At 43.7% G+C, this 15,055-nt stretch overlaps 1 protein-coding gene across 1 annotated transcript in view; it reads right to left on the bottom strand.

The window, feature by feature from the left end:
- LOC106601533 (voltage-dependent calcium channel gamma-2 subunit) overlaps positions 1 to 6,280 on the bottom strand; it is a 59,707-nt gene extending 53,427 nt beyond the window's left edge. Inside the window, exon 1 of the mRNA XM_045715265.2 lies at positions 4,241 to 6,280. Coding sequence (XP_045571221.1) covers positions 4,241 to 4,466 — 226 coding nt within the window. The 5' untranslated portion in view covers positions 4,467 to 6,280. The remainder of the gene's footprint in view (positions 1 to 4,240) is intronic.
- Between the last annotated feature and the right edge of the window lie 8,775 nt (positions 6,281 to 15,055).

Raw genomic sequence — 15,055 nt, 5'->3', positions numbered from 1 at the left:
CTGCTCGTATAACTGCCAGTATAACTGCTAGTATAACTGCTCGTATAACTGCCAGTATAACTGCTAGTATAACTGCTAGTATATATGCCAGTATAACTGCTAATATAACTGCCAGAATAACTGCTAGTATAACTGCTTGTATAACTGCGAGTATAACTGCCAGTATAACTGCTAGTATAACTGGCAGTATACCTGCCAGCCAGTATAACTGGCAGTATAACTACTACTATAACAGCTAGTATAACTGCCAGTATACCTGCTAGTATAACTGCTAGTATATCTGCTAGTATAACTGCCAGTATAACTGCTAGTATAACTGCTAGTATAACTGCCAGTATAACAGCCAGTATAACTGCCAGTATAACAGCTAGGATGACTGCTAGTATAACTCCCAGTATAACAGCTAGTACAACTGCCAGTATAACTGCTAGTATACCTGCCAGCCAGTATAACTGCCAGTATAACTGCTACTATAACAGCTAGTATAACTGCCAGTATACCTGCTAGTATAACTGCTAGTATATCTGCTAGTATAACTGCCAGTATAACTGCTAGTATAACTGCTAGTATAACTGCCAGTATAACAGCCAGTATAACTGCCAGTATAACAGCTAGGATGACTGCTAGTATAACTCCCAGTATAACAGCTAGTACAACTGCCAGTATAACTGCTAGTATAACAGCTAGTATAACTGCCAGTATAACTGCCAGTATAACTGCTAGTATAACTACTAGTATAACTGCTAGTATAACTGCTAGTATAACGGCCAGTATAACTGCTAGTAAAACTGCTAGTATAACTGCCAGTGTAACTGCCAGTATAACAGCTAGTATAACTGTAAGTATAACTGCAAGTATAACTACCACCAGTATAACTGCCTTTGGGGTTTGTGGGTGGTTAATTTCTGTTTAGTGTTTTGCACCTGACAGAACTGTTTGGCTGTCGGTTTCTTGTTTTTGGTTTAAAGTGTTCTATCTTTAATAAATTCATGATGAGCACTAACCACGCTGCGCCTTGGTCTACTCTCTTCAACGACGGCCGTTACAGGAATTTAGTATTGTATTGGGATCCCTAAGTACTCTTCCTCGGGTCCAAACAGGAAACAAATAACAAATAAAATACCTAAAATTCATAATATAATATGCATAATCCTCGTGTTGGTAGAGCATGGTTTGTGGGTTCGATTCCATAGGGGACCAGTACGAAAAAGTATGAACATGTATGTACTGTAAGTCACTGTGGATAAGAGCATCTGCTAAATGACTAACATGTAAATGTGAATAACACTACATAATACTACATAACCTCCTGCCTCTACCTCACGCTTCAGAAACAGGAGATGACTCCTGCCCTATGAGCCGTTCTGGCTCTCACAAGGCCACCCACTTACACAATACAATATACTGTATAATACAGTGCAAATTACAATACAAAACATATTAAAATGACTGCGTCTCATTTGATGTGAATGAGTGGAGTAAGCATAGAACTGTGATGTATGCTGAACTCTAATCTTTGACCTTCCTCGTAATGGACTGTGTAAATCCTGTTAGATGTTGTTTGCCCAAATAGTAAGCCAGGAGCACATTGTTGCCAAATCTTGTGGAGGGCTCTTTGCTGATAGCACACATCTTTTGGTTTCTCTGATGTCAGGACAATTGAATCAAATACTGCAACAGATCAAGGGACTCAGCATTCATATGAACCAGCTCCAAGGGCAATGTGAGATTTCACAAATTAATCGCATGCTTTGGCGATGGCATATGCTATTGCATTTTCAGTATGACTGATAGCACAGGCGACTAGTGAAAACAAGTGTAAATCTACAAAATCTATATAAGCCATATGGAACCATCGAAGTGCTCCACTCTCTTTCCAGTGCTGGAGAGGGAAAAGGACCTGAATGTTCACCGGAGGAGAGATCAGTGAGAAGTGCCTCTACCGTCACACAAACATGCATACAACCCCCCCCCCTCCCCACACACACACACGCACACACACACACTCAGCCTGTATGGTTACTTTCTCATGGGTGAGGCTAGGTATGGTATTACAGTGACTGGAGTGAGCAGTAGAATGGTAGATGGTTGTGTGGGCATTCCCCTCTGTGATCAGGGGCTCTCCTCTCCAGGAGCGGATTAAACAAACACAACCCCTCACCCACTTGGGCACACAACATGAGCTGTATGAGTGGGCCAGAGCTGGGCTACAGCAAATCACTGTCTGCATTGTCAGTTGTGATACAGACAGGATGCATCATCATCCATTGCAACAAGGTAGCTACCGATATATGAGACACAAGGTGTAGGATGATGATTTTCCATACAAAGTACCCACTTGATTTCAGCATTGGCATGAACCTCTTCATGCTGTAGTTACAGTATCCACCTGAGATGGCAGACATAGCAGCAGCACACCTGGTCCGTAGCAGGAGCTTCTTGTGGCTGAGCTGCTGCTTATTCTCCACTGCAGCTGGATCCGGCTCTGCAGTTTACTTCCTATTTTTCAATATCACAGATTTCAGTATAAATTGTGCTAATTACCCATGAATAAATTTACCCGATTGCGTTTTTTTAAGCCCAATTTCCACAGCAGGAAGTCGTTTGGATTGGTATTCAAATGAATCTGACCTCGATGTGTAAATGCGATGGTGCCGTTCTCTGCTTCCTCCCCTCATCAAGGCCTGAGACCATTCATGAATCGCAAATTACAAATCAGTGTTTATTTCCTGCTATTTGGATCACCAATTCAAAGGAGGGTGGCTGTTATCTTGCCACAAAAGAGAAGCTGCGGCATATGGGCTTTGTAGTTGTAATTCACCTTGTGCCATGTATAGGAGATTTTGGTCAGGTCTGGACTATGAACAATTGTCTGTTAATTACATAACAGCCTGACTAAGGCAAAGGCCAGTCATATCACACCACTGATTTTCTCCACCTTCACAGATAAGTGTGAATTTTCAACAGAGGTTAAAAATCTCTTGTCTTTGAAAACCTCTCCACCGCTGTAGTTAACCCGTGATGGGTCACGTTGAGACCTAAAATGGCTCTCCCACTGTATGTCCTGGCTAGCACAGGAGAACAGATGCAGAGCTCCTGGAAAGGGTAGCTGCAGGGTGTCAGACAGACCTTGAACAAACCTTTAAGCAGATGCTTAAGCCGCCCTGACAGATATGGCCAACGTCAGCCATCCTACCTTGGTCAAAATCACCCAGTAATGTTGGTTAATAAATTAACATACAACAGTACTTTTATTGCCCAGGAAACTCTCTAAATAAAAATACATCCCTGTAATTTCCATTTTTTTTGTACATTTTTGCCAATGTGAATTTAACATGCCAAAAAACACATAACTTTATGTGCAAACATACACATTTTGAAGAGTTCAAATCATCAGATCTTTACAGTTGAGTGGCACTGACATTATTTTCATAAACCACTTCCTTGGGCTGACTTCACCTCAGGCTGTTAGAGCAGAGATCTGACCTGAGACTGACTGCTTACTGCTTATCAAATGACAGAGGAGTGTGCAGAGAGACAGGAGGCCTGTGTGAATCTCTCTGCTAAGAAGATGTAACGCTGCGTGACCTCACAAGGTTACGCTCAAAGTCAGCATCTGACGCCTCCACCAGAGCATGACAGGAAACAAGACCCCGCTGTGTGTCAAGTCAAGACGTGGGAGGTGGTCTTGAACCTGCGCTTGAGAGGTGACTGTGTTTGACAACTCAGAAAATACTAAGCACTGCCAGGTCAAAGGGTAAATGACAAGCACTGTTAAGGCACCCCATCATCCCGAGGTCAAAGGTGGGGTCTGGATGGAAATAGACCTTTGACAGGAATGGCTGACTCTCTGTTGTTATCACAATTAGAAATGTTTGAAGAATGACATGGTCACTTGGTGCTGTTTTGAACAATACAATCGACTGGTGGCAAAGAATGTAGAAAAGTCATGTTTTGAAGGTGTCACTTGGGGATTGTGTATAGGCCTAAGAGGTGTGAAATGGAGGGTTCTTACAGTAGTTCATTGGCCCAATTCTGTGTTTGATACACTGTATGGGGCTTAAGATAAACCTGATCCACATGGCATATGTCAGTAGAAAAGCAAAGGAAGGGATAAAAGTTATAACGTCAACGAGTGGGATAGGTTTTACTACATGTAGCTAAAGGTTAAAATGTAATCACTATGGTATACTGACATGGAGAAAATAAAGTGACTGCAAAACGCATGTGGCTCAATTACCTTCTAAGCAACACGTCCTCCACAATCCCGAATGGGTCATTACCTCTTCGTTCTTCTTGCTGGTCTCGTTATCGCTGACCGACTTTGACTTGCACGTGCCGCGCGAGTACAGCCAGTAGTCCGTACCAACCGCGATGGTCATGAGACTGAAGGCGGCAAATGCGCCGACCGTGGTCAATAGCATCTGAACTCCGCGGTCAAACAGACCCATATTTCCGCATTCCATGAAAGGGGGACCCCCTTTCCTCTTGATATATAGGAAATAAATATTTGAAAATTTACGGGACCAAACCAAACTAAAAAAATGGGATATATTTGAGCGAAAGGAGGGGGAAGGAGGTGGATGCGGTAGGAACCTTATGGTTGCGTTTGGGTGAGGACTGACTAAGAGAAATTGGGTTTCCTTTTAGGGTAGTTTGGGGAGGAGGACGCAGTGTCTCTCTCCCCAGATGGGTTCTTACTAAATGTTACCCCAAATATAAGAATTATGGACAAGGTAATGGCCTCTAAAATGGACTATAGCGTCAACTGTTATCCCTATGACTACAACTAGCCTACACTTGCAGTTGCAGCATGAACCTACTAATGTAAAGATAATATGATGTATAATATACAATCACAGTAAGTGATAGGTAGAGAGAGACTGTAATATAAATGGAAAAGGGGATAGCCTCAATCAAAATTCAGTAGGCTATTCTGCTTTGAGACTAGCTTTTGTCTCATGCTTTACAATGTAGCATTTAACACATGTAGATCGCTGGCAATGTGTTTCTTGATGTGCAAGGTTTGCAGATAAGTACTATTCTATGGATAGCGCTGAATGAATATGAGCTCAAATGGATGAAGAGAAGAGGGTAGGGGTGGTGTTAGAGTAATGGTAGGCTTACAACAATTCTGCCTGGCAAGTCAATACGTCTCTTAGATGCGAAATTAATTACAATTATTGTTGGCATATAATGCTGAATTTGTATATATTTTATGTTTAATTGTGTTTGAATAACCCTATGTCAGGGTTATTATAGTCTAGATGGAAAAGCAAGGAGAGAAACATGGACGGGAAATGAAGGACAGGGAAAATAAGAAAAGCAATTGTAAATAAATGGACGATTCAAGTCCAGTGGAAACAAATAAAAATAATCCTGGGGTCTATATTATATATGAAAGTAAAATACTATAGGGCTTGCATCAATTTGATAAATCAACCAACAATGGAATGAAGAAATCAAGCCCAATGAAAAAATACATTAACTGGTAAAGAAACAGATTAATCAGGTCGAAAACAAATTAAACAAGCGCTAGATTTCCTTTTTCCTAAAATTCTGATCCCCAGTTTCCATATGTAGCCCTTAGCTCTTTGAAGGTTTCCTCCGAAAATGGTGATTTGCGGTTGGAAAGGGTGCAGTCGACGATCCGGAGAGAGCGGGGTGCATCCAACAAGGCAAGCCGACCATTACTCGACATAAAGCCGGGAAGAGGAGAAAGAGGAGTTGGGGATGCCGCCGGAACTGATCCGTTTTAGTACCACTGTTAATACTGTTGTTACTTAGATATCCAAATTCACGGTTGTATCACACCCAGAACCGGAACCAGAACCTTCACACTTGCATAGCCCTTGCGCCATGTAAATCGAAAATAATCTGATAGAAAACTCAGTTGCAAATCAAAGCAAAAAACGACAGTATATGTTCCAATCCTTGTTCCTTCCCTTGTTCGTTCAGATGACAGCTGAGTTTTTCTTCTGAGGGTGTAGGAGTGTGTAGCTGGGCTAGAAAGATATTACACAACCGGAGGAAGAGACCGACAGCACGCCACGCCGACCCAACAGCACAGATCCACAGAGCCGTTGAGAGGGGCGCAAATTGGACTCCGTATATTCTGGATGTCAGTGTCACAGCGCTATGCATTTAATTGAGGTTTTCTCCTCTAAAACGATGGTTTATGTCAGTGTTTGAATGCTGATTGTAGTGCTGAAGATTATGACTATATTTTCTTCCCACACTGACTGATGCTATACTCTGGCTTTAGTAGGCTACAGTGCTCGTCCACCTATGCTGGAAAGATAGCCTATTAAAGATTTTAATTCCATTTCTGGAGTGGAGGGAGGGGTGAGTAGGGGGTGCGGGGGTTGCGGGCTGGTTTTGTGTGTATGGGTATATGTGTGTGTGTGTGTGAAAAGAGGGGGGTGGGGTTAGTTAGAACTGGTTGAAGGATTATGGAGAACTGTATTTTATATTTATGCATTAGCATTATAAGCCCTGACGTGCTTTGGGTTATTGCCACCACAGGGTTTTATGATAGCCTATTCATGGTGCTCATAATGTTCCTAAAATAATCCCCCAAAATGATTTATTGGATTGAGTCTGAATTGCGTGACTCTACTATTTCTCGTGCTCGCTTGGATTAGACTTTGGGTGCCAATTTCTCCGATTTTACAGCCTACACCTTTAGTGCAGCTGTGGTTTCTCTCCCTCTATCATCATTTGTTTAATTACCAAATAACAGTTCCATATTTTGACGCTGGACAGCCTTATGAGATGGACTCGCTTTTGGGCTGTTTTCAGATTTGGCCATTTTGATCCAAACAATCTCGGTGTCATTTATAATTGCAAAGTAATCAGATGTATTAGCTCCTGCCACTGCCAGTAAAATATTTTCTCGGTCCTATACATGTAATTACTCCATGTACCTTCACTGCAATAACTTTGAATGGGGAAATAAGCTGTAGGAAGCCAGAGAAACGCGCGGGGGTTGTCCGCCACTGCTCTTGAATGTGTGGTCCTCCTCAAAGTGCTGAAAGGACAGCTCCCTCCGCGCGCCGTAAGCGTGGTTCAGTGTTCAGGAGCTTGTCTCCCCCTAGCTTTCATGCGCCGCAACTGCAATTGAGCGTTTCATTCCAACAGCTATAGAAAGAACTACGGAAGTCCAGAGAGGACCTATAAATAAAAAAATGATTCCCTCCTATTGTGGAGATATTTTCTAGTGATCATTACATAAAGGTTGTTAAGTCGAGATCACGAGATGAACTCTATACATAGGAGTGGATGTATTGATGATAGCTTGACAATATGGCTAAGGCAGAGCCAAGGGTGGATCAATGCATCCATTTTTATTTTGATAAGGGATTAACCCAGGCAGAAATTGCATTTTGTCTGGCAGTTATATATTGCCAGTTTTGGCTCCAGTACAATCCAATTGTAAAGACATGTAAAAGTGATGTTGCACTACTATTTTAATTGAATGTTGAATGTTTATGGCAAGAAAAGTTAACATTGAGGTTTGTGGTTGCAGACTACCGATGAAAGTTTATTTTAATTTCTTGAATAGTTTTAACAGAGAGGTTGGTCTGTCAATAGCAGCCAAACACAGTCACAAACAACAATAAAAAAAGAAAAAGAATAAAACTAGTAAAACAGGTGAAGTGAATCACATGTTGAGGTTTCTAAATACTCATACATTTTATGAAGGTTTGTCATTTCAGCCATAAATGGTGGGCAAAATGTTGTGTTACTGAAGGACAGCACCGCCATTCATCCAGTTATAAAAATCATCTCACTGACACATTTCGGGCGGCAGGTAGCCTACCGGTTAAGAGCGTTGGGCCAGTAACTGAAAGGTCACTGGTTTGAATCCCAAAGCTGGCAAGGTGGAAAAAAACTGCTGTTTTGCGCTTGAGCAAAGCAGTTCACCCCCAAAAACCACTGTGCAGATGACATTGATCAAGGCAGCGCCCAGCATCTCTCTGATTCAGAGGGGTTGGGTTAAACATGTGCAGTTTGTAATTCCTCAGTTTGTCTTATATTGCTGGAGTTTTGATAAGACAACTGTTGTGCTCTAATCAAAGATATTAGATCTTTGTAGAGACTTTCTGTCTTTGGTCCACTATGACACTGCTGTCAATCTATCATCAATACATCCAGTCAAACAACTTTTGTTATGTCGTGATGAGAAGATAAATAAGTTGTGATCTCGACATAACAATGCAATAATTGTTGTATTAATATGTGCACTCTGGACTTCTGTAGAGAACCAACCATAGTCCTACCATACATTTGTGCAATTAACTCATGCAATGTATGGCTATAGTTTGCGTATGGATATTCTTCTGCCATTCCATTAGGGCGGAGTCCTGTCGACTCTTGCTCCTCGCAAAATGGCCCATTAATTTGATCTTCCTGGTGATTCTTCAGTCCAACTCTTCAACTATGGCAGGCTTCTCTCTCCATCACTCATCTCTAATGTTTACCCAACCCAGCCATGTGCACAGATCTGGGGGCCCATTAGCCCGTGTCCCAGTGGCTTTACCGAGCAATTAGTAAACAAATAGCACTGCTAGTTTTGGCCAGGGACTCTGTGATCTCAACAAACCGATGCAGCAAATAAACTGATGCACGAACACTGGATTGGGACTGAGAGCTGGGTATTGGGTCCACAGTGACTGTTGCATAGGGTTGGAGTGAGATGTCAACACAAGATCGACATGATCTGGAAAAACTCTGGGCCTAGTTTTAGGTACAACCTAACTAGGCCAGGAGATTTTCCTGGGCAAGTCATATGATCAGGAAAACCTGCTGGCCATAGTCATCCATCCTAATTTGAGTGTTTTTAAAATGCAGGCCATTTTGAACCTGGTTACTAACTGTATTGGCAGTCCCTAGCGCCCCACTCATTAATAATCCTGATGTATTAGACCCATGGGACCCACCTCTGATCGACACAGCCCTTCCATTGGATATCAAATAAACACTTGAGCCTATAAGGTGAGCAGAAACCTGGCCCTGGCACACACATACCACTGGCTCTGTCATCTGGTCTGTGCAGGTTGAATGGCTGGGAGCTTCATCATAAAAGAAAAGTCATCATCATTTTCTTCCCAAGCATTAGGTTATGAGCTGTGGCCAATGTCTCCGTGACACGTTTGGACAAGGTGATGTGTGTTTCTCTTACTTCAGCATTTATCAGTTCTGAACAGAGAAACACTCCCTCACGCTGTAGGTCTTTAATGTGCGACTGAGATGAAACAGTTTCATCGGTGTCTTGCTGTGAATGGAAACCTCACATACTTTTTTCTCAGCTCACTGTGTCCTCTCTGTCCTTTACTTATTTCTTCCTCTCTTCCTCTCATCTGGGTCAAGATGAAAAATGCTTAGTCTCTGTAATCCCTAGTCCCGTGGAAAATGCAATTTTTCCTATGACAATAAACAGCACCTTCATTTCACCCTCATATTTGTGTGTATTTTTCATCTATATCTGTCTTTCAGACTGTCTTTCTGTGTGTCTTCGTTTGCTTGCCCTTCCCCTCTCTTCATCCATTCTGGATCCCTCACTCACACTACCACTACCCAGCTGGGAGGGGGGCCTTGTGCTCTGACTAAAGACCTCTCTGATTCGCCGTCGCGGCCAGGATTTGGGACACCCTCGGGTTTATTAAACAATTACCCCTGACAGGCGAGCCTGCACCAATCAGAGGGAGCCCAGTTCCGCACCCACACAACTCCCAAATGGACTCTTTATGTCAATCTGTAGATCCGGCCTAATCAGGGCCTTGCTAAAGCACCCCTGGAGCATTGGCTTAAGGAATGCTTTAAGTAAATTGTGCTCTGGAGTAAAAAAAATGGAGGAGAGGGAGGAGAGGGAAGAAAAGTGTTGGCCCACTTTGAAGGAGGGAGCAGCCCTTTGAACGCTCGTCTCGATCCCTGTTAATTGAAGGTGATCCCGTTAAGTGGGAGTCTCTGGGTGAGGTTCTACTCTGGAGCCGTTTGGTCTCTGGGGCCGATCTCTCTAGTCTCTACAGCTCTGCTCTGAGGCAGGGAGGAAGGGATCCCAGAGACAGGGCTGCACTGCTGCCATAGGGGCTAACAGTACAGTGCATCATGTGCTTCTGTAGTCTATATTAACAGGGTACACAATGGATATGGTTGTGTTGGACAAACCGCATGAATCCAACAAGCTCATCCCATTGCTGACCCCACTCAAATGTCATCCCTTGCTTTAATTTTCCAGTCTGTTTCACAGGACAGTGTAAAAATACAACAATTTCTTCCCCTCTAAATGGATAGCATAATGTTTCATTGTGGCCATTGACAGTTATTTTAGATAAAGCTGATGACTGGCAGCTGGCTGCCAGAATAACTAGACTCGTTCACCAGGGGGTGCTAGTCTTCTCTTCACCAGGGGGTGCTAGTCTTCTCTTCACCAGGGGGTGCTAGTCTTCTCTTCACCAGGGGGTGCTAGTCTTCTCTTCACCAGGGGGTGCTAGTCTTCTCTTCACCAGGGGGTGCTAGTCTTCTCTTCACCAGGTAGATGTGGGGGTCTTGGACCTACTTATTGTTTCTCATCATTACCAACTGATAGACCACAGTGTCCACAGCAGTCCCATTCTCAGACTGAGAGTAGCCTATGAACCAGGCTGCCAGTGGAAACATGTCCCTATGCCACAAAATTGTTTGCATTCCAGTTCCATCTTAACTACATCCAGACAGTCAAAAGACAACGTACCAAACATCTTCCCTGACAACATCCCCACCTTCCTCCCCTCTCTCCACTAGATTATCTGTGTAATGAATTGAATCACAGGTGCCACAATTCCTCCCTACCCTGCTATCTACTCTTCCCTTATCCCTCTGTTCCTCTATTCTTCTGTTTCTCTATTCCTCTGTTCCTGTATTCTTCTATTCCTCTGTTCCTCTGTTCCTGTTTTCATCTATTCCTCTGTTCCTCTGTGCCTCTATTATCCTAATCCTCTGTTCCTCTATTCTTCTATTCCTCTGTTCCTCTATTCCTCTGTTCCTGTATTCTCTGTTCCTCTATTCTTCTATTCCTCTGTTCCTCTATTCCTCTGTTCCTGTATTCCTCTGTTCCTCTATTCTTCTATTCCTCTGTTCCTCTATTCCTCTGTTCCCGTATTCCTCTGTTCATCTGTTCCTCTATTCTTCTATTCCTCTGTTCCTATATTCCTCTGTTCCTCTATTCCTCTGTTCATTTATTCCTCTTTTCCTCTATTCCTCTGTTCCTCTGTTCCTGTAGTCCTCTGTTCCTCTGTTCCTCTATTCCTTGGTTCCTCTCTGTCCTGTTCCACTGTGTTCTGTGGTGTTGGCCTGTGTTAGCCTGTGTTCTTCTCCACTGTTCTGCTGTGATCCTCAGTCTTTTGCGTTTTTGTTTAGCTGTGTTCTCCAGTGTTCTGCGGCTGTGTTGCATGTTGAGGACACTGCCCTGTCAGCAGCGGTTCCTCTCTGATCCCCGGGTGCCTGCTCTGAGCTGAGCTGAGTGAGCGTTCTGACATGGCTGTGTCTCTCTGCTGCAGCGACTCAGCTTCTTCACCTGACTGGTGTTCTGCGGCTGTGTTCCACACAGATCCAATCAGTGTTCAATTCTGGGTCATTGTCTTGGTCACCCAATGTTCCATAAAAGGTATGGGGATTTTGCACAAAATTGTGAATGCCCACTGGAGCATTGTATCTTGTGCACATGTTGGTGAATGTATGCAGATGTATAATGCTTGATATGCTTTTTTCATGGCTCTCTATCTGGCATAACCTTATGTGATTTCCCTATGCACAATGTCAGTGCTATCAGAAACATAGCCTACATGGTGCATCAATGTCATTGTGCAACTAAAGACATGAAGGCTGTGCATGCTTTCTGCAAGGCACTCTGTCTGGCAGAGTGGCGTGACCAGTCTACATGACACTCAATATCTCAGCATTGAAGCAGGTTGTGTTCAGTGCCTGGTGCTGTTGAAGGCACTTATTGCTACTGCTGTGCTATGGAGAGACAGTGCTGTACTGAGTGAGGATGCTATTGTAGTGCCCAGGGGCAGACACACAGGTATGTGTGCGACTCAAACTGACAGCTACTCACTTCGAACTTACCATCTGTCTTTTCCCATTTCACTTCTGCTTGTGTTCCGTTTCTAACAGACATACAGGCTCAGCAAGGGCCTGATTGTACCCTCAACACACACACACACACACACACACACACACACACACACACACACACACACACACACACACACACACACACACACACACACACACACACACACACACACACACACACACACACACACACACACACACCTCTCTCGCTATCCACTGTTTTCCTCCCTCCAACTCTCACTCTGTTCCCATAATCAATCAGGTGTGTGTAATGGATAAAGGGGAGGGGTTTGTCCATATTTAATGGGGGTGTGGCTGGAGGTAATGAATGACCATTCTTTCTCTCTCTCCGCTCCTATTTCCTGGTGTGCCACTTCAATGCATGATCATTCTCTCGCTCTGGCCTTTCTTCATTAATCAATCTTTTTCTATGGTGTGAATAGGCCTGAAGCAAATACAGTGCATTTGGAAAGTATTCAGACCCATTGACTTTTTCCACATTTTGTTACATTACAGCCTTATTCTAAAATGTATTACATAGTTGTTTTTCCTCATCAATCTAGACGCAATACCTCATAATGACCAAACAAAACCAGGTTTTTAGAATTTTCAAAAAATGTAAACTGAAATATCACATTTACCTAAGTATTCAGACCCTTTAGTCAGTACTTTGTTGAAGCACCTTTGGCAGCGATTACAGCCTTGAGTCTTCTTGGGTATGATGATACAAGCGTGGCACACCTGTATTTGGGGAGTTTCTCACATTCTTCTCTGCAGATCCTCTCCAGCTCTGTCAGGTTGGATGGGGAGCATCGCTGCAGAGCTATTTTCAGGTCTCTCCAGAGATGTTCGATCGGGTTCAAGTCCATGCTCTGGCTGGGCCATTCAAGGACATTCAGAGACTTGTCCCGAAGCCACTCCTGTGTTGTCTTGGCTGTGTGCTTAGGGTCGTTGTCCTGTTGGTAGGTGAACCTTTGCTCCAGTCTGAGGTCCTGAGCGCTCTGGAGCAGGTTTTCATCAAGGATCTCTCTGTACTTTGCTCTGTTCATCATTCCCTCGATCCCAATTAGTATCCCAGTCCCTCCCTCTGAAAAACATCCCCACAGCATGATGCTGCCACCACCATGCTTCACCGTAGGGATGGTGCCAGGTTTCCTCCAGACGTGACGCTTGGCATTCAGACCAAAAAGTTAAATCTTGGTTTCATCAGACCAGAGAATCTTGTTTCTCATGGCCTGAGATTCCTTTAGGTGCCTTTTGGCAAACTCCAAGCGGGCTGTCATGGGCCTTTTACTGAGGAGTGGCTTCCGTCTGGCCACTTTACCATAAATGCCTGATTGGTGGAGTGAGATGGTTGTCCTTCTGGAAGGTTCTCCCATCTCAACAGAGGCACTCTGGAGCTCTGTCAGAGTGACCTTCGGGTTCCTGGTCACCTCCCTGACCAAGGCCCTTCTCCCCCAATTGCTTGTGATTGTGAGTCCCATAGGGTGGTGCAAAATTGGCCCAGCGTTGTCCGGGTTTGGCCGGTGTAGGCCAATTGTAAATAAGAACTTGTTCTTAACTGACTTCCCTAGTTAAATGAAGGTTACATAATAAAAAAAAGGATGATGGAGGCCACTGTGTTCTTGGGGACCTTCAATACTGCAGAAATGTTTTGGTACCCTTCCCCAGATCTGTGTCTCAACACAATCCTGTCTCAGAGCTCTACGGACAATTCCTTCAACCTCATTGTTTGGTTTTTGCTCTGACATGCACTGTCAACTGTGGGACCTTATATGTGTGCCTTTCCAAGGTGTGTGCCTTTCCAAATCATGTCCAATCAATTGCATTTACCCCAGGTGGACTCCAATCAAGTTGTAGAAACATCTCAAGGATAATCAATGGAAACAGGATGCACCTGAGCTCAATATCGAGTCTCATAGCAAAGGGTCTGAACACTTATGTAAAAAAGGTATCTGTTTTTTATTTTTTATAAATTTGCAAAAAATTCTAAAAACCTGTTTTCGCTTTTGCCATTATGGGGTATTGTGTGTTGATTGATGAGGAAGACATTTTATTTGATCAATTTTAGAATAAGGCTGTAACGTAACAAATTTCTGGAAAAAGTCAAGGGGTCTGAATACTTTCTGAATGCACTATAAGTTGGAAGACTTATGAGACCACTATATGCTAATGTTCCCATGTTCATTTCAAGGAAATACTTCATCTGTGAGGTTCATCCCCCCTTTTCCCTGTAGTCCACCATTCTCTCTCTCCCTCTCTCTCTCTCTCTCTCCCTTTGCTGGTTCCACACTCTGGAGAGCAGAGCACAGGGAATCAATATGTTTTCAATTTACAGCAGTGACTCGCTCCCTCGCATTCTAATTAGAGCTTCTGGCCTCCCTTACTCCCAGTCACAGAGACACAGAGAGAGAGCGGGGACAGACACACAGACACAGAGATGGACTGAAAGTGAGATGGACGAGAGTGAGAGTGAGGATTTTAGAGTTTGGTTTTTGTACAAAATGCTGGGTTTGGGAGATGGATCAGAGTGTAGTTTCTGCAGTCCTCATATTCCAACATCACGTTCCAACTGCCTCTGCTCATGACATCATTGATGCTCTGCAATGGCTGCTTGTGATAGTACTGTAATCTGATCTGAGACCTGTTTGTACTAGAGTGCAGGCTGTGCGTGCTGTGTTGTTGTGTGAGCCGAGATCGTAATGAGGGCAGTGGTAAAGAAGCAGCAGGGGGAACCCGGCAGATCCAGCTGTAACAGTGGCAGAAATACAGCTGTGCTGACTGCTCTGTTTCCATGGAAACAGCACCAAGCCTGCCCTCCACCCCAACCGCATCTTCAGCTTGCACACGCTAGGCTACATACAGCCTGGTTCACACTTGCCTATAGATGTGTCATTAAACATGTCTGTGAATTCCTGGGTCAATGTCCATGTACATT

This window comes from Salmo salar, chromosome 03 (assembly GCF_965601325.2).
Source record: "Salmo salar chromosome 03, fSalSal1, whole genome shotgun sequence".
Taxonomy (NCBI): Eukaryota; Metazoa; Chordata; class Actinopteri; order Salmoniformes; family Salmonidae; genus Salmo; species Salmo salar.
The sequence above is the reverse complement of the archived record's forward strand: the minus strand, read 5'-3'. Positions and strand labels throughout refer to the sequence as shown.